This window comes from Podarcis bocagei (assembly GCF_964188305.1).
Source record: "Podarcis bocagei genome assembly, chromosome: 13".
In the NCBI taxonomy this organism is placed as follows: Eukaryota; Metazoa; Chordata; class Lepidosauria; order Squamata; family Lacertidae; genus Podarcis; species Podarcis bocagei.
In genome coordinates this window covers 32,746,000-32,772,186 of record NC_138138.1, presented here as the reverse complement: position 1 = coordinate 32,772,186, position 26,187 = coordinate 32,746,000, and the positions used below count along the sequence as shown (strand labels likewise).

The following is a 26,187-nucleotide window of genomic DNA, read 5'->3' as shown; positions in this document are numbered from 1 at the left end:
TGTTGATAAATGTATACTCTGCCTTTCTACAAGTACAGGAGGCAGCTTACACAAGATCAACACAGTACATGCAAAAATAAAAATATACCCTAAAAACAAAGCAAACAAGTAAAACCAAAAAGTGTTAAAAACAAGCAATGAAAAGCAAGTGTTTTAAAAGCAGATCACACAACTGAATATTAGAAATCATAGGACTGTACTGTCCTCCCCTCCTTTGGCTGACGTTTTCTCCTTCAAAATATGCGAGCAAATAGTTTGTTTCAATATCACAGCAATCTACCTTCATTTTTCATTGCACTACTTCCAATATTTAAAAAGTGGTGCTCACCCTCCAAAGAAGAAAAGGAAGATTACATCCTCTATCAACCTAATCTGTGTGGGAGAAGGAGTATGTTGTTCTTCCAGATACACACAAGTGTTTTACAACAGATACACAAATGAAATGTAATCAGCTGGTGAACCTGCAAGAAATGGTTCAGGTTGCACTTTTCTTTTCCTAGCTCCCCCAGAAGAAAGTAATAAGGGATGGGGAGAAATTGATTTCAATTTTCATTCAAAGCTGGATCTATCAAATTTGCCCTTTCTGAACAACATGAGAACCAAAAACTCAAACATCCTTCAAAATTCACCTATATCTGAATTTTGTGATGCAGTTCTCCCATCAGTTTTTACAAAAATGCAACTCTTAGGAGAAAGTGTGCATAGAAAGTGAAAATAACATTAAAAATGCATTATATGAGTTGAAATTACTTTACAAAAATGTGTGCATCAATCAGAACAGTATACAAATATGTGTTTATGGGGAGAAATTCACACCAAAAAGCTGAATAGTTTTCATGAGGCTTTAACAACAATAAAAATAGATTACAGGTTGCTGCAGAAATTTGGAGAGCTGAATTTAAGGTTGGAAAAACAAGAAACAGAGAGGTGAAAATAACAGATCCTTCTATCCATGGTCAGAAGGCCTACTGGAGTTGGCAGTCAGCAGGACCAGAGCCAAAAGCCAGTGGGGAGATCCCTTTTGTTGCTCTCCTTCCCTCTCTGTCTGTCTGCCACCATTTCACCTCTTTTCTCCATCCTCTCTCTTCCTAAGCAACCAGCACAGGGAGCGCTTGGCTTCTGAGCAGGTTGCCAAGAAATGGACTTCACTTTCTCAGTGCCCCGCATGGAAATATAGTTAGTTGGTGGTTCCCCACACTTTCCCTAGAAAACCCCACTGGTTCTCCTAAGTTTCAAAGACAGCACAACTTGTAGTGGAGATGACTGAAAGTTATTGAGTGAATGAATGGGTGGGTAAGAAACATAGGAAGCATCTTGGTCCATTGGTCCATCCAGCTCAGTATTAACTACAGTAACTGGCAGAAGTTCTCCAGGGTTTCAGACACAGGCCTTTCCCACCCTAACCTGAAGATGCTACAGCTTGATCCTTGGATCTTCTGCATACAAAGCAAATGATCTTCCACCTCTGAGCTGTAGTCTTAATATGGTGCAATACTAACTGAATAAGGACTATTACAACTCCTCATACTCTGGATATTGCTACATATTGATGTTGGGCAATGCTAGTGTTTAAGCTTTCTTCAAAGCTGCAAGCTTCCCTCATTCCTCAAAGTATGGCACGTGTTATGTCCTAGAGGGAGATAGGCACCCTTCAGATGCTCAGAGGCACTTGTGTTATTCCTTCACATATTCCATAAAGGATCCCTGACACTAGTAACGGGGCTGAGACTTGACTCAAACAAAGCCCCAAGGATACACTCAGGATTCAGCTATAAAGACCCTTGGAGAAAATACTGAAGCCTTGAGAGAAACTAGCCAATTGAGGGAACCGAAAGTTGTTTCACAATGTCAAAATGGTAAAAACAGCAGTGTCAGCTGTCAGCCAAGTTACACTGGATTATGCTCCTCCCTCTCAGTTTCCACCAGCCCCTTCCGAGCATTTTGCCTCCCAACCTTTGCCCGTGGCATTGACCTGTGTGCGTATCTCATCAGGACAAGCTGCAGCCCAAATGTTCAGGATCTGAGCACTCCATTCAAGTGAGAAACCTCCTCTCACCTAGTTGAGTCCCTAGGACCTATGGCTGCCTGCACTCTCCCCTTTTGGGGGAACTCTCTAGGAAGATGGCTGGGACAGGTGGCGATGGTCCTTATTCTCTTGGTATCTCTTTGGGGTGAGTTGAGCCTTGTCGTCTCTTTTAAGTTGCATATTAGCAAATGGGTGCCTGCAACTCTTTCTGTCACTGCTGTTGTTGCACCATCAGTGCCTACAAAATCCCACTGCTTGGCTGTTAAAGATCCCACTAGATCAGCAGTGGCTAGAAAATGGTTGCAAGGGGAATGATGACCCACTGGACTAATTCTGGTGGACCATATGGTGCCTGCTGGTTGCTGGAGCTCTTGGAAAGAAAGATGAAGTAGGTAGCTTTTTGTCTGATCCAGCAAACCTGATAGGGTGAGAAATTGGATTGTGGTCTACTTTTGCCTGGTCTGGTGTCTGATAGTTATAGGGGTTCTTGCAAAGAATGCTTGACTTGATGAATGAAACTTTTTTTTGGTACTTAAGCACAAATCAATACTCTGGATTTAGGAGTGCTTAGTTATACCCTACTATTAATAGATCCTGAGTATATAATCTGGCTTTTTGCAATGCATTGGTAGACTGCAAAGGCTCAATCATCACAGTATATAAAAAAACCACTAAAGTCAGCCCTCTCCAGGTTTAGTCTTGATCTTATTTCAGGATAAGTGAAAAACAAACTGATGGGTATCTGAGCATGTGCAGTGTGTTCTCATCACTAATTAACTTTCTCTCCTGTAGGATTCAGATAGAGCCTTCATTAAGTGCTGGTGCTAGAAAGTGAAAACTAGGACATGTTCATTTTATCTCCAGTTGTTATAGAAAGGGAGACTGTAGATTAATATGAGGAAAAGTAACTTGTGTGTTCTTTCTTAACTGGGGGAAGAGGGAGAGGTAGACCAAATACGCTAGCCATGTAAGTCGTTCATAGGGTGGCTATATGTCCTTACATGTCTTTTCCCCAGGCACATTATGAGAGCAGCAAAATAACCAGACTGTACAGCGGTGATGGCATAAAATCAGGCTAATTCTTTATTGACAGCAGCAGTCAAGGCAAGGGTTGGCGTGGCATCGGGTCCCAGGATCAGTTCATCATTCCACAACCCCCATGTTGATGGAATGGATCCGCTGGTTTTGGATCGCTCCAAACCTGTACAATGGGAGTCGTCCAGTGTTGAACCTTGCCATAGTGCAAGTCCAGCAAGCAAATTCTCACTGGGGGACTAGGGTGTAGATTCCAATACCGAACCCATGCTTAGGTTTGCCATGGTCAATTCTCCCCTCAGGCCCCTTATGGGGGTCCCCATACAATGTTGATCCTGACCAATGCCATTTTTGCCCTCATACAAACAACGTTCTTCCACCTAACAAAGAAAAACCATAATTTCACTGAGGGAAAAGTGGGGGGGGACCCAACCAAGTGCCAATCAGTTTGAGAGAGAAAAGTTCCTTTCCAGCCCTGTCAACAAGTGACTCAGAATTGCTCAGTGAAGGCTGTAACCTGAGGGTGGGCAGATGGGAAGCTCTCAAAGCAAAATGGCTGTGAGCTCCAGCGGAAGCAGCCTTATATATGCTTTCCCCTCCCCTCTTCAGCAAGGGCTCATGGGACAGCTTTTTCCCATGAGCCCATCACACAGAGAAGATACTGGGCAAAACCTTGCCCAATGGAGTATATAATGGGTGAGATTTTCTACCTCACTTACCCCACAAATGCAAAGTCTTAAATGGATTTAGCCTCTCCTCAGACCAACCATCTGTGTCTGGTCAAGCATTCTGACAAAGCGATGTTCCAGACATTGGTGAACTATGTCTCACATGGTAAAGCATCAGAAGACTTTCAGTAATGGGCTATAACAAATCTGTTGGCCACTAGTGACATTTAGACTGGGTTTCTGGGACACTTGCTGGGATAGAAAAAGGAACACCAGACAATCAAAATGGAATCAGATCAGGCCACAACTTTATTGACTACAGATGAAAAGGCTTAGCATAGGCAATGGGTAACCATTTACTTCTGGCCAGCCTGCTGGAAATGACATCAAGGGTCAACTCAGCAGTGGGGATTCCTATGACTTACATCAAATAGTGGGATCCCCACAGGGGAGAACCGTGGCCCAAGCCCCCATCTGGACATATGGACAAAAGCAACTCCTTCCCAGATCCCTTTAAACGGGGTAGCCTTGTTCAAGTGGGGGAGGCAGAAGCTACAACCTCCCCTACATCCAAGACTAAGATCGCCCAATGCCTAAACCACCAAAGTTGTGATGATTGCTATGAGATAGGCAAAACCCTTCAGACCAGTGCAAATTTGTCTAATGGGTGAATTCCAACCCAGCCCTGAATACAGCAACTAGCATTGCCATAGCAAGGCCAAAGCTGTTAGGAAAGTATTGTTGGTTGGTTGATCCAACGAGGAGAACCAGGTGTCAGGACTGGCACAAGGTGCCTTAAATCTCCAGGGAGCGGAACTGAGGGAAACCTAACTGCTCTGTCAGGACATCCCCCAAGGGCGGTCATATAGGGAGGACCCAGATAAGACTGGGATAATTGCCAGAGGGAGGGTTTTTTAAAAAACAAAACAATTTGGAGGACAGGGCTACCCAGGAACTATGTTGAGAAAGCCAAACTTAAAGGTACAAATCCAGATCCTCCAGAGGAAGAGGTTCTCAGGGCCAGAAACAATTATACACCTGTAGCTGCTTTCTAAAAGGGAGTGGAAGGCTCCAGGGGACAGTGCTGGTGTAGAGAAGAGCAATCAACACTTGTTGGAGCTCACCATTGCACTAAAGCTTTCTGGGTTTGCTACTAGTGTACTAATAATGTTAGCAGGGTTTCAGAGCAAGGTCTCTCATAGATCAAATCAGCCAGTGAGCTATGCTCATCTTTTTCTAGTTTTGCACTGCATGAGAAAGTGTCCTTTGTCCAGAGGTTATGAAATCTGAGGCTTGCTCAATGTTTCAGAGAACCATCTATTTTGTTTGAAAAAGAACAATGCTGATAGTGCAAAGTTTTTTGAGATGTTGCTGGATTTGTTTGTCTTTTTTTTTTTAAATAGTCATAGGAACACAAATGCAAGTTGGTAAGAATTATTTCTACTTTGGTCAGTAAGCTTATAAACCAATCTTGCTTACCACAAGGAAATCAGGAAATTCAATGTGCAGAGAGATTCCTAAGGAACTCAGTTTATTTCCAAGCCTTTGGAATAATTAATTTGATTGTTCATTATTCTAATTTGATGTCTATCCACATGTTGCTATCTCATTTAGAGAGCTGTCCTTTGTTCTGTTGAGGCATAGCTGAGGGGCCATAGGACACTGTGGACCTGCCTTGCCATTTGCCTTGACAGAGGCCTTCTCAGGGTGGTGGAGGAAAGCTCTCTTGGTGCTTTTCTATGCATGTAGAACCAGAAATGGGAGCAGGACAGAAGAGGCCATGATTCTGCCATGATCTTTCTCCAGACTGGCCCCAGGCCAATTGTGAAAAGATGCCAGACCTAGAGCCATTGTTGTGAAATCCCTCCAATTGTCATCAGTGGGAGGAATTTTTGAGAATGGATGGAAAATAGCAGAAAAGGCTGCCTCCTGCCACACCACCTGACCTAGCTGGTATGAGCCATTACAACTCTGGATGTTGTGGTGGTCCTGTAGTAATTTTTCCCCCAACCAGGAAGCTAGTTGGATTGCTCTGCCCATTGATCAACTTAATTTTTTGGGGGGGGGGAGCTGATTTTCCTTATTTGCATTTTTTTCAAGATGTCTGTATTTTGCCAATATTTATCCATAACATCCTTATATTTGTCATCTTTCAATATTTTAAAGCTAAAGAGAGATTGAAAGATCAAGAAGTAGACAGACAATTGAAGGAAAAAACTCAACCAAAGAGTAAATCACAGTTGACTACCACCCCATGACTTTGCAGATTTTTTGCAGTTTCGACTATATATATGTGTGTGTGTGTGTGTGTGTGTGTGTGTGTGTGTGTGTGATTGGCAGAGGCACATATTGGCTAAAACCCATTACAATACAGTGGTACCTCAGTTTTTGAATGTCTCCATTGACGAACATTTCAGAACTCGAATGCCATAAACCCGGAAGTAAATGCTTCAGTTTTTGAGCACTTTTAGAAGTCGAACGTGCCACACGTCTTCCATATTGAGTTTTCCATTAAAAAATGCTTCTGGAAGTAAATGCTTTGGTTTTTGACCGTTTTGGAACTCAAACGGTCTTCTAGAACAGATAACATCCAAAAACCGAGGTACCACTGCAAGCCAAGGCAGCCTGAGGGAAGCCTGCCCTAACCACTGCTGGGAGGCAAGCTGAGGAGAGGACAGAAATTTAAGAGGGAAGGTGGTTCCACCACCACACATAGAAAGGGGCTAGGCAGACAGAAATTCACCTGTGAGGGGTGAGAGCAAGTGAGCAGGTGGGTGAGCTGAGGCAGCCTCTGGGGAACCTGCTGTGGCTGTTGCTGCCTTGGGAGCTAAGATGAAGGTAGGGTCAGAAAGGCTGAAGGGGATGGCTGGTGTCCACAACAGGAAGGGGGCTAGGCAGGCAGCAATTCTCTTGGATAAAAATACCTCTGCTGCACAGAAACTGCTTCCCAAGATGGGCCTCACCTGTTCCACCCCCATAACACTTCAGTTATATATCATATTTTATATACACTTGTGTTTGTGTGTGTGCAAATTGGACTTCAGAATAGAAGCAAAGGTGTGTGAGAGAGAGAGATAAGTGAAGATAGGTTGTCTGTGTGCATACGTGTGTGTGTGTGTGTGTGTGTGTGTGTGTGAGAGAGAGAGAGAGAGAGAGAGAGAGAGAGAGAGAGAGAGAGAGAGAGAGAGAGGCAAATGTATGGATGTGTGCCTGGGGTGGGGGAATACACGTTCAGTGTGTATTTGTGAAGGAGAGAAGGCAAGGGGGGTATGCATGCATGTTTGTCTGAGAAGGAGGAAGAGATGTGTGTGTGTGTGTGTGTGTGTGTGTGTGTGTGTGTGTGTGTGTGTGTGTAAGAGAGCTAGAAAGTTAAGGGGAAGTAGTGTACTAAGACAGAATTCCTTGAATACAGGAAGGAAAGTGTACCATGTTAGACTGGCACAATGTGGTCAAATGATTCATGATAGCAGGGAGCAGGGGGGAAGTGGGGTGTACCAAGGTTACAAAATCACAGTGGGAAGGGCTAGTGGGTCTGTACCAAATGGGAATTTCGGGGTGGGGTCCCAAGTAGGGAAATAAGAAGTGGTATACCAATTGTGAATCACCCAGTAAGGGAGGAAGGGAGAGAGGAAAAGAGGGAGAGAGAGAGAGAGAGAGAGAGAGAGAGGAGGAGGAGGAGGTGGAGGAGGAGGAAATGTAGTGTACAAAGGATATCAGGCATGGAGTAGTGGAAAAAACAGTGCGGTAGGGAAAATCATGCTGCACGTGTTCAGAGGAGCCTCTTAAGCAAAATCACATACAAAATGTTTGTGTATTATGAGAAATTTGCACTGAAATGCTGGTGAAATTACACGACTTTGTTGTTGTTTTTTTAAAAAAATCAGTGTGAGGTGGAAAAGTGGAGGAGTCAATTTAAGATTAGAAAAATGAGAAAGAGGGAGTAACTGAAATTGACAATTTGCCTATCCCTACTGGAAAAGTAGATAATGGCATAGTGTGGACAAATGCCAAATGTTTATGTTCTGTGCTTTGGAAACGAATACTGTGACCTCTGCTGATGTCAGAGTGGAACTGTCAAAGTTCGGAGCCTTGTGATGTTAATATGTTGCAAGCCTCTTTAGCAGCAACTGCTTGTTGACAGTTTATCAACGGGGGTGGGGGCAGAGCGAGAAACACAGGACAGTTAACTGTCTATTGGAAGAAATGGTCAGTTGATGAGGGACACGGGAAGTGAAAAAAAGAGAAAACTGAGTTGGATATCTGAAGCCTGAGTATTAAGCTATTCCTCCCTGGTGCCAAAACATCATCATCATCATCATCATCATTATTATTATTAGCAAGTGAATAAAAAAATATTGTTACAATAAAGGTAAAGGTAAAGGTACCCCTGCCCGTTACGGGCCAGTCTTGACAGACTCTGGGGTTTGTGCGCCCATCTCACTCTATAGGCCATGGGCCAGCGCTGTCCGGAGACACTTCCGGGTCACGTGGCCAGCGTGACAAAGCTGCATCTGGCGAGCCAGCGCAGCACACGGAACGCCGTTTACCTTCCCGCTGGTAAGCGGTACCTATTTATCTACTTGCACCCAGGGGTGCTTTCGAACTGCTAGGTTGGCAGGCGCTGGGACCGAGCAGCGGGAGCGCACCCCGCCGCGGGGATTCGAACCGCCGACCTTTCGATCGGCAAGCCCTAGGCGCTGAGTCTTTTACCCACAGCGCCACCCGCCATCCTTTAATATACAGATGTGTATGTTCTTATTATCCTAATATACGTATAATTATCAACAACTCAGTATATTCTGTGCAAACTCAATCTAAATGTCATTGTATTTATCCAAAGAAAGTCTGTGTCCATAAGCTGTCAATATATGAATTGTGCAAAAACTTCACTTTGTTGGTGAAGGTCAGCTAAAGTCAGCTAAGTTAAGGGGGGAGGCAGGGCTGCATTCAGACCATTTCATTTTCCTGATGTTTACTTGCCTAATAATTTTCATGTAATGTGCAATCTTCCACATGATATAAAAGCTGCTTCTGCAAACCCAGCGGAAGTTCTATGTGTTGGGAAATTTCTATTCCGCTGTGTTATTGCTTTTGCTTTTGGACTCTCTCGCGAGAAGACAAAGAGAGAGTTGACGTGTTTCTTTGTCCTGATTTATGATTCATAAATACGTAGTTGTAGTATGCTTCCACAAGCCTCACGCCTATTCTGTGTGCACAGTTTGCTCTGCTAATATAGTGTGTCCTGGCTTTGAAGCCTGGGTCACTGGTTTACTTCGGAGCAGAAGCCAATGGGTCTTCACAGCGGGACGGCTGGAAGGAGATGACCCAGCTGGGGCTAGCCAGCTGGCCTTGTGACCCTCTGCATGCCGACACTATGTTCATTGCTTCCAGGAAAAAAAAAAAAAATTGCAAGCCTGTTCACCCCCAAAAAATCATGGGATGAAAATTGGGGCCGTATTCTGAGCACACAGTTCTTTCCCACCGTTTTCAGGGGTGAATTGCAGAGAAACAGAAGCACACATGTGTCACACGCCACCCACTGGTGAGAATGAAATTTAGTGCAACATGGTATAGCGATCAAAAAGACATCATTCCACAATGCAACAGGAAATGCAGTGTAAAAATAATGTTGTAGAATGGGACAGAAACACTAGCATTATAACCTCAGGTCTGAATGCTGAGAGACAGACAGACAGAGAAGCTCAGCTTCAAAATGTAAAAAGAAAGAGAGATATAAACAATAAAATAAATAAAATAAAATCATTGCTATTCATCTCATTGCGTAGTAACACTCCAGCCAACTGCTTGCTACAGCTACGACACCTTATTTATTTTGCAGCAGTGGGAAAGGTGTAACTAACTGAAGGAAAATGTATTTTGGAGCACAATCTGGATCATTTGACTGGGAAATTAAAATTAAAGTAAAAGTTAAAGTCAATTTAAAATTAATTAAAATGGCTAATCCACTTTCTGAAACTTGTGTACCTAGGTGGTGGAGCTTGGAGTTCACCTCCTGAAGAACCAGCCCAAGCTGAGATCAGGTTGGTGAATGGTTCGAGTCGCTGCAGTGGGAGAGTTGAGGTGCTCCATAATGGAGAGTGGGGCACTGTTTGTGATGACAGCTGGGGCATCGAGGAAGCCAGAGTAGTATGTCGGCAACTGGGCTGTGCAGCTGCAATATCAGCCCACCGTGAAGCATATTTTGGAAGAGGAGTTGGTCGCATCTGGCTAGATGAACTCAGATGCACAGGGACAGAATCAGGCCTCAGCCAATGCCCAGCAAGGGCTTGGGGAGACAATGACTGCCATCATGGAGAAGATGCTGGCGTTCTTTGCTCAGGTAGGTTATTCAGCAAGGTAAACACATGTCCTTGATCAGATGTGCATCCCTACATGCCCATGGAGGTGTGAATTTCAAAATTTGTGTTCTAGAGTCACAGCACATCATGGGGATGTTGCAGTGAAATTTAGGATAGCAATCAAATGCAGAGTCCAATCTGGGTAAAAAAAGTAGAATTGCATTTATTGTTACAAAATCAAGATGCGGTTAATGAGTGTGATTAAAATGAAAGCTGCCTGAGACCTTTCTCATTATGCAGCCATATGGATAGGATGCATGGTCTGTATGCCCCTGAGCACAGGCACCATCTTTGATTTAAACCATGTATTTTGTAATCTAGACGTCTATTTTGCCTTGAATCAAGTCTGCAGCTTTATGTAAGTAAACAATAGTTTTATATTGTTACATTACAGACTTCCGTGTTGCTATTTTATTTATATAGGGATAAATAAAGGGGAAGCTCCAGTCTCCCAAAGGCATCCTGGATAATTTTAGAAAGATGCACAGCTTTGTCCCAAGTTTCCATGTTAATGCTGCAAAGGGTGGCATATATTTTTTAACTCTGCTAAACCAGATGCTAATCTTACTCGAGTAAGAGGAAGAATAATAAATAAATCATATATCCTAACCTACCTTCCAAATCCATCCCAACACATGAAGCCATTGACTCCACCCCACCCCCTTAGTCATAAGGTGGTGAGGATGGTTACCTTTTTTGCCTTCAAAATGTAAATAGAGCTGGAGGAGGAAGTCGAAGGTGTGACACACTTTCTCACTTCCTCTTTCTGCTCTATGTGCTTTTCAAGGCTCAGATTAATTCTAATGAGTCTTATTTTTACCCAGACCCCTTGGACAGTGAGGTGTGCATGCATCCTCTCTCTCTCTCTAACTCTTATGCGAGGGCTCTGATCTGGGGAGGGTGGAAAAAAGTGAGGGGGGAGTCGCACTCACAGCATTCATTCAATAACACATTTGCCATGGACCTAGAAAGGTTGATAACCCTTGAGTTACTTCATGGAGGAGATACGTCAGTCAAGGGTGATCAAAAATGGCAGATAGAAACCAAACAACAGTGTCCACTAGTGATGCTTTGTCTCCGGGAACTCTGGGAACACACCAAAGAAAATGGATTCCATCAATACCCCATGTTCAACATGCACAAGGAATCTGATGGGCTACTGACAAGGGTGAAATACTGAAAGGATCATTGGTTTTGCTGAGAAGGTGAATTATTATGTTTTTCCCTTTTCTCTCTAAACAGAGGTGAGACTGGCAGGTGGTTCGTCTCCATGTACTGGCAGGGTCGAGTTGCTCCATAACCAAAGATGGGGAACAGTGTGTGACAATGGATGGGACTTAGCTGATGCCCATGTTGTGTGCCGGGAAGTGGGCTGTGGAGCTGCTCTAAAAGCAACTCTTGCAGCTAAATTTGGACAGGGATCTGGCCCCATCTGGATGGATCAAGTGAATTGCACAGGGGATGAAGACAGTCTAAGGAAATGTCCGCCAAAAACGTTGACAGAACACAGCTGTGCCCATAGCAAGGATGCTGGTGTGGAGTGTGAAGGTAATAATCTATGGATTTGTACAACTAAGGAACTATGAAAATTTAAAATAATAATCACATACTCTGTCCCCGAGCCTGGAGAATATATATTTCAGCTACTCATTTAACCATGGGAAAGTAGTGCCTAGTCTAGAACTAGCAGCCAAATGACATATAATCTTAACAGCATCAGGAACCCAAACTGGAGTGAGACCATAATATGGGCTTTAATACTCAGATGTTTGAGGCCTCTGTGCTATGAATTGCTTAGTTTGGGCCAAGTACTCTTTGGTGAAAGAACCCCAACAGAGATGTAACATGGAAAAACATGTAACAAAATAAAGCATGGAAATATAGGCTGTAAAACCTTTAAAAATGTGCCCCTCCAAGTAAGCTCCAAAGATGACCTGCTTGAAAGCTTCTTCCAAAGTTTCCTACTAATCCTATCATAGAAAAACAAACATGTTTTTAAAGCTATGAATTGGTTTACTTACAAACCTTCCTTAGCCTGTGTATCTGAAGAAGTGTGCATGCACACGAAAGCTCATACCAAGAACTAACTTAGTTGGTCTTTAAGGTGCTACTGGAAGGAATTTTTTTCCTTCCTTAGGTCACACTCATGTGCTTTTCCATACAGCAGTCAGATGGGTTGCACAGGCAGTAAAATGTAGCTTGGTTACAAAATGGTAAAAGCTCCTAAACTATTGGCATAGGGAAATGCTAATTTTGGACTCCATTCTGGTCTGAAACAAAAGAGGCTGGTGAAAGCCATGCGGCTAAGCTGGAACAATCAGCTCATATGTCCTCACACACCAAAAAGGTAGACTGAAGGAAACAAAGACTTAATTGTCCATTTTATCCCAAGGTGAGGGGAAGTGACATAGCTAAGGCTGGCTTTAACTTCTTTGTGCATTAATTAGACTTAAGCATTTGGTTAAATGAGGCTGGTTATTCCACACTCATTACAGGCATACTCCTCAAATCTAAATGGGTACCAGAATGAAGGGCAAAGGGTGGCTGGTCTGTCTTCATTAGCTTTTTACACTTGCTGATTCCAGGAAATTAGTTTCTAGTATATCACTTAATTCACACAGTTAATTAACACCCCAAGCATTGATTAAATGCCAACATATACTAGATCCAGGAATTTAGGGAAATACAGCACTTACAAACTCTGGCACCCACAGACTCATAACACTGTGCATATCTGTAGGCATCCCAGAGAATCAAAATAAGATTGTGGTGTAGCAGAGGACAGAGAATTGGTGGAAACAGTTATGCATGAAACTAACTCAAAAAAAAATTGTCCATTATTTCTCAATTTTCCTCATTCTCAGAACCCCCTGAGCTCAGATTAATAAATGGCCCTAATCACTGTTCTGGGAGAGTTGAGATCCTGCACGATAAACTCTGGGGGACCATATGTGATGACGATTGGGACCTTGATGACGCTGCAGTCGTGTGTAGTTATCTTGGCTGTGGAACTCCTATATCAGCCCCACGAGGTTCTCGTTTTGGAGCAGGAACTGGTCCCATTTGGCTGGATGGCGTTAACTGCACAGGGGCAGAGACTGCCATCAGCAAATGCCAAGCAAAAGACTGGGGAGTACATGATTGCACCCATACAGAAGATGCCGGTGTTGTATGCGCAGGTAAGGCACACTTTCCCCCAATCAGAAATGAAGCAAAGAGCATGGGAGGATATTATTGTTCAACTATTTTGTATTAGTGGATAATCCTCGCCAATAAGAGTCCAACAAGTCTGTACTTCAAAGAATGGAATCATAGATTGGGGAGGGGTCTCTTGTAAGTCAGCTAATCCAAACCTATGCCCACTTCCCCCCGCCCCAAGGTGTTTCAGTGATATTATCCACCTATTCTTGCTCAAGGAATTCTCTGCAGGATTACTTTTTTGGTGTTTAAACTCTTTTTTTGTCCCATCAGAGCTTCGCCTAGTGGACGGCACAAGTCGCTGCTCAGGGCGGGTCGAGGTGTATCATAACAAGCAGTGGGGAACAATTTGTGGTTCTGATTGGGATTTGAATGATGCCCACGTCGTGTGCAGGGAACTGGACTGTGGACAACCTGTAACAGTGGCAGGCAGCGCACGGTTTGGCCAAGGATCTGGTACTATCTGGCTAGACAGAGTCAACTGCACAGGAAAAGAAGCAGCTCTGAGTGAATGCCAAAAAAGACCCTGGGGAGAGCATACCTGTGACCACAGCAGGGATGCAAGTGTGGAGTGCTCAGGTAATTTTGTACTATGTGATGTAGTTCAAATCCATTCTTCATTACAGTCACGTATTCTACCAAGGTAAATTATCTAGATGAAAGCTCTGAAGGAAGTAGGTTGTCGCCTAAAAAGATGGCAGAAGTGTTTGGCAATCACCCTGAAAGACAATGCAAGTATTTAAAATAGTGCCAGTTCCACCAAAAGCAATTGCAAACTTCAGCTTCTTTTCACCTCCCTACCAGCCAGTGGCAAGGACTAGCTAGACTGAAACTTCCATAATTGTTTGTCCTAGTCTTTGTCCTAGAAGACGTGTCTGACAGAACAATAGCTCATATTAGCCATTAAAAACCATCTTGCATCTTCTAGTCTTCGGTGTCCACTGCAGAAGTTGCTTTCCAGCCACTAGCAAAATGAAAGCCTTAAAATGTAGCACTCTTTAAGTCAAGAGTGGGGAACCTTCAGCCTATGGGCTTAATTGGGCCAAATGGTCACCTGTTCTACACCTGATTTCATATATGACATCAGGTGCCAGGTAGGTTCAGTTCAACCTGGTTCAGTTGAAATGGCGTTTTCAGATGGCAGCTGCAGAGCCCTATAGAAAGTGCTCTTCATGGGGTGTCACAATTATTATTATCAATTAAATTTGTTGGTCACTTTTTCTTGCCCAAGGCAACTCAAAGCAACTTACAACCAAACAACACCGGCCCCACCCCCCATTCATTAAAGCCAAGGTGAGGAATACATTTAAAACATCCCACCCACTTCTAAGTTTGAAGCCAAAGGTCAAGAGATAGAGGAAAGATTTTGGCCGTGATGATGAGGACAACAAACAACAACAACAATTTTGATTATTTATACACCGCCTATCTGGCTGGGTTACTCATTCACTCTGGGTAGCTTCCAACACCTATAAAAACATAATAAAATATCAAACATTAAAAGCTTCCTGACGCAGGGCTGCCTTCAGATGTCTTCTATATGTTGTGTAGTTCTTTATCTCCTTAACATCTGATGGAGGGTGCTACAAATGGTGGGCGCCACTACCAAGAAGGCCCTCTGCCTGATTCCCTGTAATTTCACTTATCGCAGTGAGGAAACTACCAGAAAGCCCTCGGAGCTGAATATCAGTGTCCAGGCTGAACGATGTGGGTGGAGATGCTCCTTTGGGTACACAAGGCAAAAGCCACTTAGGGCTTTAAAGGTCAGCACCAACACTTTGAATTGTGCTCAGAAACGTACTGGGAGCCAGCGTAGATATATAATGATGGTGCTAGGAAAGCCTTCCACAAGACTTTCAGGTCTTGTGGAGCATGTTGCAAACAGCTTTGCCAAGGTCTTCACAAAGTCCAACAATTAGCTGATTGTCAGGTCTTGCAAAGGAAAGACCCTTGCAAAGCCCTCTGCAAGTCCCAGCGATTAGCTGATTGTTGGTGATTTTCCCATCTGTCAAACTTAGACTGCAGTGGATGGGGGAGATAATGAGCTGGGAAACCAACCAGATACAAGTCCTTTTTGCTAACAGCTGACAGAGCATCTGCAGTGAACAGAATGTTTCATAGTCACATGGAGAAGGGTCACGATGATGATATAACAGCTTGCCTAAGGCTACCACTTAGCTACTACACATAAGTCTGAGGAAAATCAGCCAATCTTTTCCAGTTGAGCCTAGACACCAGCTGTTTGAACCACTATTTGTCCTTTTAGAGGCAATAGGGTATCAGATTTCCAGAAGCCAACCTGCCAGGCCAAAGACACAGTTGTAAAGGAGGGAGCCTCTTGGTCACAGTCACCAAGATGACCAGACCCATGTACTGCACCTGCATTGCTTTCACAATGATCAGTTACACACTTGAGTAACCTCAGTATTACTGAATGCATTGCCACAAATGGGAACAAAGGCAAGGGACGCTGGAGAACTGTAAAGTGGAAAAAAATAACCATTCCTTTGATTGTTTCAGACCCCCATGAGATCAGACTGGTGAATGGTACAAGTCGCTGTGTTGGGAGAGTTGAGGTGCTCCACAACCAGCAGTGGGGGACAGTGTGCGATGATGGCTGGGATCTGAACAGTGCCCAAGTCGTGTGCAAGGAACTTGACTGCGGAGTAGCCTTGGGGGCTCCCCGAGGAGCTCAGTTTGGAAGAGGTGAAGGCAACATCTGGCTGGATGATGTCAAATGTAAAGGGACAGAAGCTGCCCTCAGAGACTGCCGCCTCAAAGCCTGGGGAGAACATAATTGCAATCATGGAGAAGATGCTGGTGCTGTGTGCTCAGGTAATGGGAGACCACTAGGGAGTGCCATACTATGGCCTTAGAAAGTGGCTAAAAGTTGAACGAGCTGTTTTGTCAACAGTGGGTTTCTCCAGAGCTCTACTACTGATAATACTTATAGAAGAAGAACAAGCTTCAATGGATCTTTCTCCCTTTCTTCTTTCTTCTTTCTTCTTTCTTCTTTCCTTCCTTCCTTTCCACATCCCTCATTAGATAGGCTCAACAGGACACCTTGCTAATTTCATCCACCCCTTTAAACTTCATCGGTTTGTTTTTATTTTTATGGATACATACACAATTTGTTTTCTGAGCACATGTTCCACAGAAGAAGTTCACAACATAAGTAAGGTAAAGGTAAAGGTACCCCTGCCCGTTACGGGCCAGTCTTGACAGACTCTGGGGTTTGTGCGCCCATCTCACTCTATAGGCCGTGGGCCAGCGCTGTCCAGAGACACTTCCGGGTCACGTGGCCAGCGTGACAAAGCTGCATCTGGCGAGCCAGCGCAGCACACGGAACGCCGTTTACCTTCCCGCTGGTAAGCGGTACCTATTTATCTACTTGCACCCAGGGGTGCTTTCGAACTGCTAGGTTGGCAGGCGCTGGGACCGAGCAGCGGGAGCGCACCCCGCCGCGGGGATTCGAACCGCCGACCTTTCGATCGGCAAGCCCTAGGCGCTGAGGCTTTTACCCACAGCGCCACCCGCGTCCCGTGTCAACATAAGTAAACAAGCTTGCTATTTCAGCACTCCAGAAACCAGCTAACTTTTTCTTCATGCTTCTTTGTTCCCTGTTTTATATTCAACAACTACACAGGAAGTTGACAAGTTTCCAAACAAGGAAGAGGAGCACTCTGTCTGCGACATAACCAAATGATACATTAAAATTAGGGATAGATAATCCTTTTTCTCTCAGGGCCATATTCCCATGGGAGTAACTTGCCAGGGTCTGCATGCAGCAGTGGGTAGAACCAAAATGAGCCGGGTTTCACAACATTGTAGGGCTGCATAACTGTCCTTCTCTCCCTCCCCTCTCTCCCCTCTTCTCTCTCTCTCCCTCTGTGCCACCCCATATCTATGGGCTGAGTTAAATTAGGCCAAGAACCACAAGTTCCCCACCCCTGCAATAAATGCAGTCATATTTCTTTAAAAGAGAGGAGTAATAGAACCAGCTGTGGAAGGCCAGTCCAGATTAGGGCTGTCTGAGGGGGTTTCAATTCTTTCCTCCATTGTGTTTTCCTTACGAAAATTCCCTCCCCATAGATGGTACTTAACCCCTGTAAAACTCACAAAGATTTATCATAAGAGTGAAAATCTATGTTGGAAATGTAAAGAAAAAGAAGGTACTTTTTATCATATGTGGTGGACTTGTCCCAAGGTGAAAGACTTCTGGGAAAAGATTTATAATGAATTGGAAAAAATGTTGAAATATACATTTATTAAGAAACCAGAGGCCTTTCTTCTTGGAATAATAGGTTTGGAATTGCCCCCAAAAGATGTTAGATTGTTTTTGTATGCCACAACTGCTGCTAAAATTTTGTTGGCCAAAAATTGGAAATTACAAGAAGTACCAACAGGGGAGGAATGGCAGATGAAGATGATGGACTTTTCGGAGCTAACCAACCTGACCGGAAGAGTCCGCGACCAGAAGGAGGAGTAGTATCAAGAGGAATGGAAGAAATTTAAAGACTATTTAGTTAAATATGTTAAGATAACTTAAATAGAATTGCTTATGAGTATCAAATCGGCCTAGGATTTAAATATGTGATGTTGTAGAATATTATGGATAAAAGTTAAAATGAAAAGAAAGAAAGATGTTAATTGGACCAAGTAAATTTTATGTAAAATTAGTTTTGGAAAACTGCTACAATGATTTATATGGAAACTCAGTCAGGGGGAGTCGAGGAAGTCATCTGACAATGTTAACAAAAGTGGCATTTCTACAGTTAGGATATATGTTTGTTTGTTTGTTTGTTTGTTTGTTTATGTTTTCTTTTTATGTTTGATATGTTTGTTTTAAATCTGGAAAATTAATTTTTAAAAATTGGGGGGGGGGAGAAAATTCCCTCCCCACTCTCAATTTGATATTCACCTTGGGAGGATGTAAATGGCCATTTCTGAGGCAAACATCAGCATTCATTGAGGGAAATGGCATGGGGAACAGCTTCTCCTCATGGGAAGAAAAATGACTTGATGTATTCATGCCCTTTGTGAGATGAGGCGCAGCCTCCTTAGCTATTAGACATAAGATGTTCAAGAACCTTGCCAATAATGTCTTGGCTTAATGAGTGGCATCCTTCAATGTTTTATTTCCCATCAGAACTCAGGCTGGTGAATGGCTCAAGCCGTTGCTCAGGAAGAGTGGAGATCTTCCACAATCATCAGTGGGGCACTGTGTGTGATGATCGCTGGGGCCTTAAGCAGGCTGAGGTCATCTGCAAAGAGTTGGGCTGTGGCGTTGCTTTGAAAGCTCGTACAAAAGCTGCATTTGGACGAGGAACAGGGCCCATCTGGTTGGATGATGTGAACTGTCAAGGAACAGAAACAGCCCTCAGTCAGTGCCCAGCAAGCGCTTGGGGGATCAATAACTGCAATCATGGAGAAGATGCTGGTGTTGAGTGTGCAGGTAAATTATATTCCATGCTTAATGGTTTGGAACATACATGTTCCTATTACATAAACCTGCGTCCCTCTTGCATGAAACTTTGGAGACCTTGCACTGCAGGCCATTGTCTTCCAATCTCGGGTTGGCTGGGATGCAGGACCAAGTCTTCTTCTTTGCCTAGACTATGTATAGTGGAGAAGGAATAGCAGGGGAACATGGCTCCAGCACTTTAGAGCAGGAGCAATGAGCACCAGAGAAACTGAAATACTTTCTTTGATCTGGCGACTGAATGATAACTAAGCTTTCAAGTTTTACAATGGTTTGTACTGTATTTCCATAGAGGAAGACTGAAAATGAGTTAAATAAGCAAAGGGTACTTTTTTCGCTTTGAAGGAATTTGTCCTTCATGCTGCCTGTTTAAATGGTTTGCAAGATTTTTTGCATTTCTAATTTAAAGCTAAAAGTTGTTAAAACTGAACTCATTTTACAAGTTGAACCTATGTAATTAGAAGTGAGCATTACTGAGTTCAAGGGAGCCTATTTGTAGGTAACTATACATAGGGGTGACATCATGTCATATGGGAAATCAGGGATGTGATTCCAAATTTCCCCAGCCGAATTCCAGCTCAACTGCTACACCATCCACTGCCAGCTTCCTATTTTATGACCGTCTGCTGACTCTCATAAGCTGGGTATTGTGCTATGTACTGCTGATCTATCTCCCTCTTAAGTTTGAGAAATTCCCCGAAAGGCTTTTGCAGGAGATAATCAGCAGGGACAGGAAAGGAGAATACTGTGAACAACATCTGTGCTTAAATAACTCCACTGGTCACCAATATGTCACCAGGCCACATTTAAGGTCTTGTTGTTAGTATAGAAAGCCCAGAACCAACTGGGATTAGCTTACCTCTGGGAGCATCTTGCCTTGTATATCCCAGATACTTCAATCCTTAGAAGAGGTACTCATAGCAGTGTCATAAGTTCTCAAGGTTCATCTTATGTCTACTAAGAGCAGGGTCTTTAGTGTGAAGGCACCAGTCCTTTGAAATGTGCTTCCAGTGAACATCAGGTAAGCTCCTATAGTTTTGGCATTTAGGAATCTGCTTAAAACCCATCTGTTCACCCAAGCTCTGCTTGAGGTGTGATCAGCCATGTTGATGCATCAGTTCTGCTCTACTGATGGGTAATGTGTTTTGTACTTATCTAAAATGTACTTTTATATTACTTTCATTAATGCTGTTTACCACCTTGATGGTTTCCCTTCCCCCTAATGTGGGCAGCATAGAAAATTTGCAAATAAATAAAAAGAACTAAATGTATTTATTGGCAAACTCAGTTTTGGCGAAACCTTAATTTGTCAGAGTAATGGATAGCACTGGCCTCAGTCCAGATGAGATTAGGTATAAGCAATACTAGCATGAGTAAAAATGAAACATCATCTTTCTTGGGAGTCTTCTTGAAATATCTGTGGCTTTGTGTTTCCATGTTATAACTTTTACCATTCCAGATCCGGTGGAGCTAAGGCTGGTCAATGGCAGCCATCGGTGTTCTGGTAGGGTGGAAGTGTTTCATCTCAACCAATATGGAACTGTGTGCGATGACAGCTGGGACCTAAATGAAGCAGTCGTTGTGTGTAGGTACCTTGATTGTGGATCAGCCATAGCTGCCCCCCGTGGAGCTCAATTTGGGCGAGGAGTTGATCCCATCTGGTTGGATGATGTCGAATGTACAGGGACAGAAGCTTCTCTCACTGCTTGCAAGGCCAAGCCTTTGGGAACCAATGACTGTAACCACTCAGAAGATGCTGGTGTTGTATGTTCAGGTAATCTGCTCTGGTGCAATAAAGGTAAAGGGACCCCTGACCATTAGGTCCAGTCGTGGCCGACTCTGGGGTTGTGGTGCTCATCTCGCTTTATTGGCCAAGGGAGCCAGCATACAGCTTCCGGGTCATGTGGCCAGCATGACTAAGCCACTTCTGGCGAACCAGAGCAGCGCACGGAAATGCCGTTTACCTTCCCACCAGAGCGGTTCCTATTTATCTACTTGCACTTTTGACGTGCTTTTGAACTGCTAGGTTGGCAGGAGCAGGGACCGAGCAACGGGAGCTCACCCCGTCGCGGGGATTCGAACAGCCGACCTTCTGATCGGCAAGTCCTAGGCAGTGTCCCTATGCTCTGGTGCAATATCTTACACAAAAAGGAGGCAATGACAAGGCAAGCGGGTCATTCCTAGCCCCATAAATCCTCTCAAGGATTCCTGATCTTCACAGCAATCCCTGATTTGAGCCATTCTTTTAAAACACCAAACGTCTATCCTACACCTTCCTTACAAAGTCTCCTCCTGGTGATGGTGGCTCCTTGCTTGAGACAGGGAGATTATATGACTCATCTACCATGAGCAGGACTTAATTTTTGCATGCCACCCTTTGTTTCACAAACAAGAGGTATTTGATTGCATGTTTCAATTACACATACCAGCAGCAAAGTACTAAAACCGGTCCGAGCTCATAGTGGCAGCAGAGTAATGCAGTTTGTCATCTACAAAGTGAAACAGGATCAACTGACAAGTCTGTTATTTGTTTCCCCTACAATCTGAAGCTGACTGCATGTTCATGATGGGGAGCCATCATCAGATCCTGCCGATTTCTGCCAGCTGTTTAGGACAGCCAGGATGAAAAGGGAAAGAATTCATCCAAGTCCTGACATTGGGTTTTTTAAGAGCCACTTGGAGTTGTTCTCTGTGGAGTTAATCATTTGACCCTCCCGTTTTATTCTTAGATGATCTCAGACTAGTAAATGGCACAAATCGCTGCAGTGGGAGAATCGAATTCCGGCCGCCCCACAGTGAACAGTGGGGAACTGTTTGTGACCGTACGTGGGATTTGCAAGATGCTGAAGTCATCTGCAGGCAACTGGGCTGTGGAAAGGCTTCAGCAGCCCCCCGCGGAGCTCATTTCGGACGTGGATCAGGATCCATCTGGCTGGATAATGTGAACTGTAAAGGCACAGAAGATGCCATCCAAGAGTGCAGCTCAAATACCCAGGGGAACAATAACTGTAATCATGACCAAGATGCGGGAGTTGTTTGTTCAGGTAACTGCTATGGCCACCTTGTTGTTTCCAGAATGGAAGTTGGGAATGACACGCCCAGGGATGGGGTGAAGTGATGGGGGAAAATTCTCTGTTGGATGTGATGGAAGAGCAGAGGGACTATTAGCACAAGGCATTTTGACTTCCTTCCCCACCCCCATTTGTGTTGTATCGAAGTTCTTAAAATTCTTGTCAGTGTCTCTCAAGGACACCAGCTCCTGGGGGCTGAGGTACTTTGCCCTCCCCCCATCATTTTTTTTAGGGGGTGGCCCCCCTCAATATTCAGAGGACCCTACATGCAATGCCAGGACACACAACATTAGGACGCTACATTGCTTGGGAACATTTTTCAGCCTGAGAGGCACAACCCCTTCTGCATAGATTAGTTTCTACACACACCTCACTATTCTTCCTCTATCTAGGCAAGCAAGAACTCAAAGACATGCTGCAGTCAGGCAAAAACAGTGAGGGGTGTTGCCTGGTAGGGCTGTATTAAGACATCCTGCGGCCCTACTATATGCCAAGTTTAAGAGACTGCATAGCATTATCAAAAATGTGTGTTAGTCTAACAGAAGGGACAACGGAAACAGTTCTTTCTATTTGGGGCTTCTCTGGGAGGAAGCACAGCTTATAAATTTAACAAAATGAACGATAAGGCTTTATATTTGCATATACTGGTACATAGATGAGGATGCAGGTAAAAACTAGCAATCAAACGAAAACATAGATCTTGCAATAAGCCTGATGTAGTCTGCATTTGACCTGAACCAGAGGTCACCTGCCACTGGTGCTGTTTGACAACTTATGGACAGATGGCCTAATGAAATTTCCATGTAAATTAATAGTTGCTGCAACTGCTTTGCAGCACCTAAACCTGTGGACAGCATGGATTTATAAACACAGTATAGAAAATGACAAATATCTGAGTAGCCATTAAGTATATTTTTGTTATGTCAGTATAATGTCTGTTTCAGAGCCTGTTTTATTTTTTAACCAATTGTGTAAAAAGTGAAATTCAACACAGACACCCCTTCATATTTGGAGGGATGAGCAGAGGCCCAAAATAATAACTTATTTAGTTTGTGCATAAATCTGGCACTGTTGCCTGGGGATAATTCTGAGGCTCAGAAAGATTTGAAGACTTCTGGTCTTGCAGGGAGAATGTCACAAAAAGACATGTGCTAAGATGTGGAGTGAAAGGTGCACAATTTCAGCTTGCCTAAGGTCAGACAGCAGACTTGGGACAGCAGCCATGTTTTTCCACCTCCTGCTTTGAAATTGCTGTCATTGAGCTTCTTGCTTTCCTTGTTTTTTCCTTGGTCATGAGATCCTTGGTGTTCCCAGTTGAAGCGATGGGCCTGCATTTCCTGTATTTTAATTTTCAGAGCTTGGCAGTTGCTGCAGATAAACTCTTATGCTCACAGTCCCCCATCCCTTATGTGGATGGGAAACCTTCCAATCACATCTTTACACCTGCACTGATTTTTGTTCATATTGGGTTCTCTATAGAGTCATCCACCATCAATGTGATTAACATCAGACTAGAAGATGGCCCAAACTCCTGTTCTGGGAGAGTTGAAGTCATGCACCAGCAGCAGTGGGGAACTGTGTGTGATGATGGATGGGGCCTTCCGGATGCTAGCGTTGTGTGTAAGCAGCTGGGATGCGGCATTGCTTTGGAAGCCCTACACGGGGCACACTTTGGACGAGGCCCTGGCCCCGTCTGGCTGGATGATGTGAACTGTACAGGCACGGAAACATCCCTGAGAGACTGCCGGGGACGTTCCGTAGGAGAACATGACTGTGATCACTCAGAGGATGCTAGCGTGGTGTGTTCAGGTAACTCTTTCAGGGCATATAGCACACGTATAAATCCTTAACTTGGAATGAATCTCCAACTTTTAAAAAACAAAATAAAAACAGCTTCAGAAAGCTGTGAGAAAAATACTCTCATTTAGTTTGTTGCACTATTTATAAAAGTATCTCCATACTGCCATAGCATGAAATATCAGGGCGGTGTGCAAACGATTAAATATAAAACAGGAGGAGGAAATTCTGTAGTGACCAATGCAACATTTATAAGCTTCTTTACATAATATCTCATATTTTGGCTAATATTATTCAAACTCCAATTAACATTCAACTTTTTCTGTTAACTGGACTGATCTTCCCTAAAGCATAATCAATAAGTTTAAACGATTTTTTTCTAAAATTGTGTTTAAAAGAAGATATGACCAACATAAGAGTTTTGCAAACTCAAAAATTTATCTGTAACTTAGACAAATTTTCAAAGTGCTGAAATGGCATTGAAGTGGGTACCAAGGAAGCCTTTCTGGGCAGACTGCTGCACAAAGTGCATCACCTCAGTAGGGAACAACCTGTGACTTCTTCCTCTTTCTTCCTGCAGGTCCTATGCAAGTGCGATTGGCTAATGGCCCCCATTCCTGTGAAGGGCGAGTGGAACTGAATCAAAATGGCACTTGGGTCTCTGTTGGTGACTCTGGATGGGGTCTTAAAGAAGCCAAGGTGATATGTCGGCAACTGGGTTGTGGTGAAGCATTGTCGGCACCGACGGGAAACCAATATGGCAACAGTGTTGGCCCAGCCTTTCTGAATGAAGTGCAATGTACTGGAGAAGAAGCATCAGTCACCGAATGCTATGCCGCCCCCACAGGCCCCCATAAGTGCATCTGCAACTCCTACGCTGGGGCAGTGTGCAAGGGACATGCAGGTACTTCTGTGATCCAGCCTATTCTTAAGGAACACTTTAAGGGGTTTAGGGGAGCAAATCTGACAATTTTTACTCTCTGTTTCTTTCACAGCCTCTTCTACAGCAGCTGCAGTGATCCTGAGTCTCTTGGCTGCTGCTGTGCTCATAGGTGCTGCTGCTGTGCTCTACATGAGGAAAAGGAGAGGAAAATCAATTTGGGTTAACCCTTTAGCTGGAAGAGGAGGTAAGAATGTGCCAACCAATTTTCCAGTCTAGCTCACCTGATTACCAATCCCAGGGCTAGTCTGCACTGATGTTTTTGCAGAAAGTAACCTGTGCAGTTCCCCCCTGATAACCATCTCCTGCCCTGAATAACTCACCTCTTCCAGGTTTCGTTTCACTTTCAGTGCACAAGTTATAAAATAGTGTTCCTGGAGTGTATCCCAAATGCTACACACAAGAACAAGAATTCCGCATTATATACATATATTTAAATTCAGTACAGTTGTACCTTGGAAGCCAAATGCCTTGGCTCCCGAACAAATTGGCTCCTGAACAACTGAAACCCGGAAGTGAGTGTTCTGGTTTTCAAACGATTTTCGGAAGCCAAATGTCTGGCTGTAGTTCCTGTGGTTCCAATAAGAAGAGAGCGCAAGGATCTGTTGCTGGAATATAATAGGATTTTGGAGTCTTGAGATCACTAGTCTGGGAGCTCAATCAATTCACTTTTTTGTTTTGTTGCAGAAGCATTTATGGAAAACATCACTGTTGGATCGGATATGGTCAATGGCATTCGAGAGATGTATACCAGGGGAAGAGAGCAAATTGCATCTGAAGGTGACTCTGATGGTGACACCATCCACCTGGTGAAAAATACTTCTGACTCAGCCACAGATGACGCCAACTGAGAGACAAAGAGCAGGCAATGGTTCAGACGCTTGTGAGAGATAAGTTTCATTCGGGAAGATTGGTTCTTCCTTCTGCCATCCCCTTGCAGAAGGACATATCCTTCCCACCAGCTCTTGTGCCATCACCACAAATGTTCAGAGACTTGCTGGGATCCCTAGGAATATTCAGATATCCCAATTTCTGGGAGTAAGGGACATTAGGAAGGGACAGAAGACAACAAACTAGAAGACCTTAGAAATATCAGTGGTGTCAAAGCTTGGGGGGTGGTGAGGTTGTAGAAAGTTTGTTTCAAAACTTTGCCTTTCTTGTCATTAACCTTGCGGTAACCATTATAGCACATACTGATCACATAGTAAATAGTAAGACCCAGGAACTGTGCCTCCTGCTGCTATTCTAACGCATTTGCAGGAATTGTTTCAGTACAATTTTCCTATTGGAAAAGGGGTCAGATTCTGACAAGTGTCTCTACAACATGAAAAGTGAGGTGATACAGTCCTTGCATGAGGACTGTACCACTTTGTTGATCATACGCCTTAATTGCCATTTCCTCCCACCATCCAAGTGCTAACCGGAACCAACCCTGCTTAGCTTCTGTGTTTTTATGGGGCACCACAGCCTCAATTTCCTTGCTTTAAAATCTAACCCATAGTAAATTGGCCAGTTGTTCAATGAGGGAAATTGCTCAATTGCATGTGCTGTTCCAGATGAGTTAAATTTTTGGATTTGCCTGTTTATTAAACATTGATACTAGACTTAAAA

General features: G+C 43.8%; 1 protein-coding gene across 2 annotated transcripts; it reads left to right on the top strand.

Annotated features, from left to right (window-relative positions):
• The first annotated feature begins 1,957 nt into the window (after positions 1–1,957).
• On the top strand, positions 1,958–26,187 carry LOC308570452 (scavenger receptor cysteine-rich domain-containing protein DMBT1-like). 2 transcript variants are annotated; one of them, XM_081165271.1, is made up of 13 exons: positions 1,958–2,171; positions 9,719–10,069; positions 11,331–11,636; positions 12,953–13,267; positions 13,560–13,865; positions 15,807–16,121; positions 18,436–18,741; positions 20,228–20,542; positions 21,498–21,812; positions 23,319–23,648; positions 24,217–24,540; positions 24,632–24,763; positions 25,264–26,187. In XM_081165271.1, exons 1-13 carry the CDS (start codon positions 2,078–2,080, stop codon positions 25,425–25,427), a joined length of 3,573 nt encoding a protein of 1,190 aa, XP_081021397.1. In that variant the 5' UTR covers positions 1,958–2,077; the 3' UTR covers positions 25,428–26,187. The 2 variants fall into 2 exon arrangements, with proteins under 2 accessions (XP_081021397.1, XP_081021398.1); XM_081165272.1 differs by lacking the exon at positions 1,958–2,171 and adding an exon at positions 8,461–8,476.

Coding starts and splice junctions, on each gene's coding strand:
- LOC308570452 (XM_081165271.1), top strand. CDS start 2,078: ATGGCTGCCTGCACTCTCCCCTTTTGGGGGAACTCTCTAGGAAGATGG. Junction 11,637..12,952: donor TGCTGGTGTGGAGTGTGAAG/GTAATAATCTAT, acceptor CCTCATTCTCAG/AACCCCCTGAGCTCAGATTA. Junction 20,543..21,497: donor TGCTGGTGTTGTATGTTCAG/GTAATCTGCTCT, acceptor TTTTATTCTTAG/ATGATCTCAGACTAGTAAAT.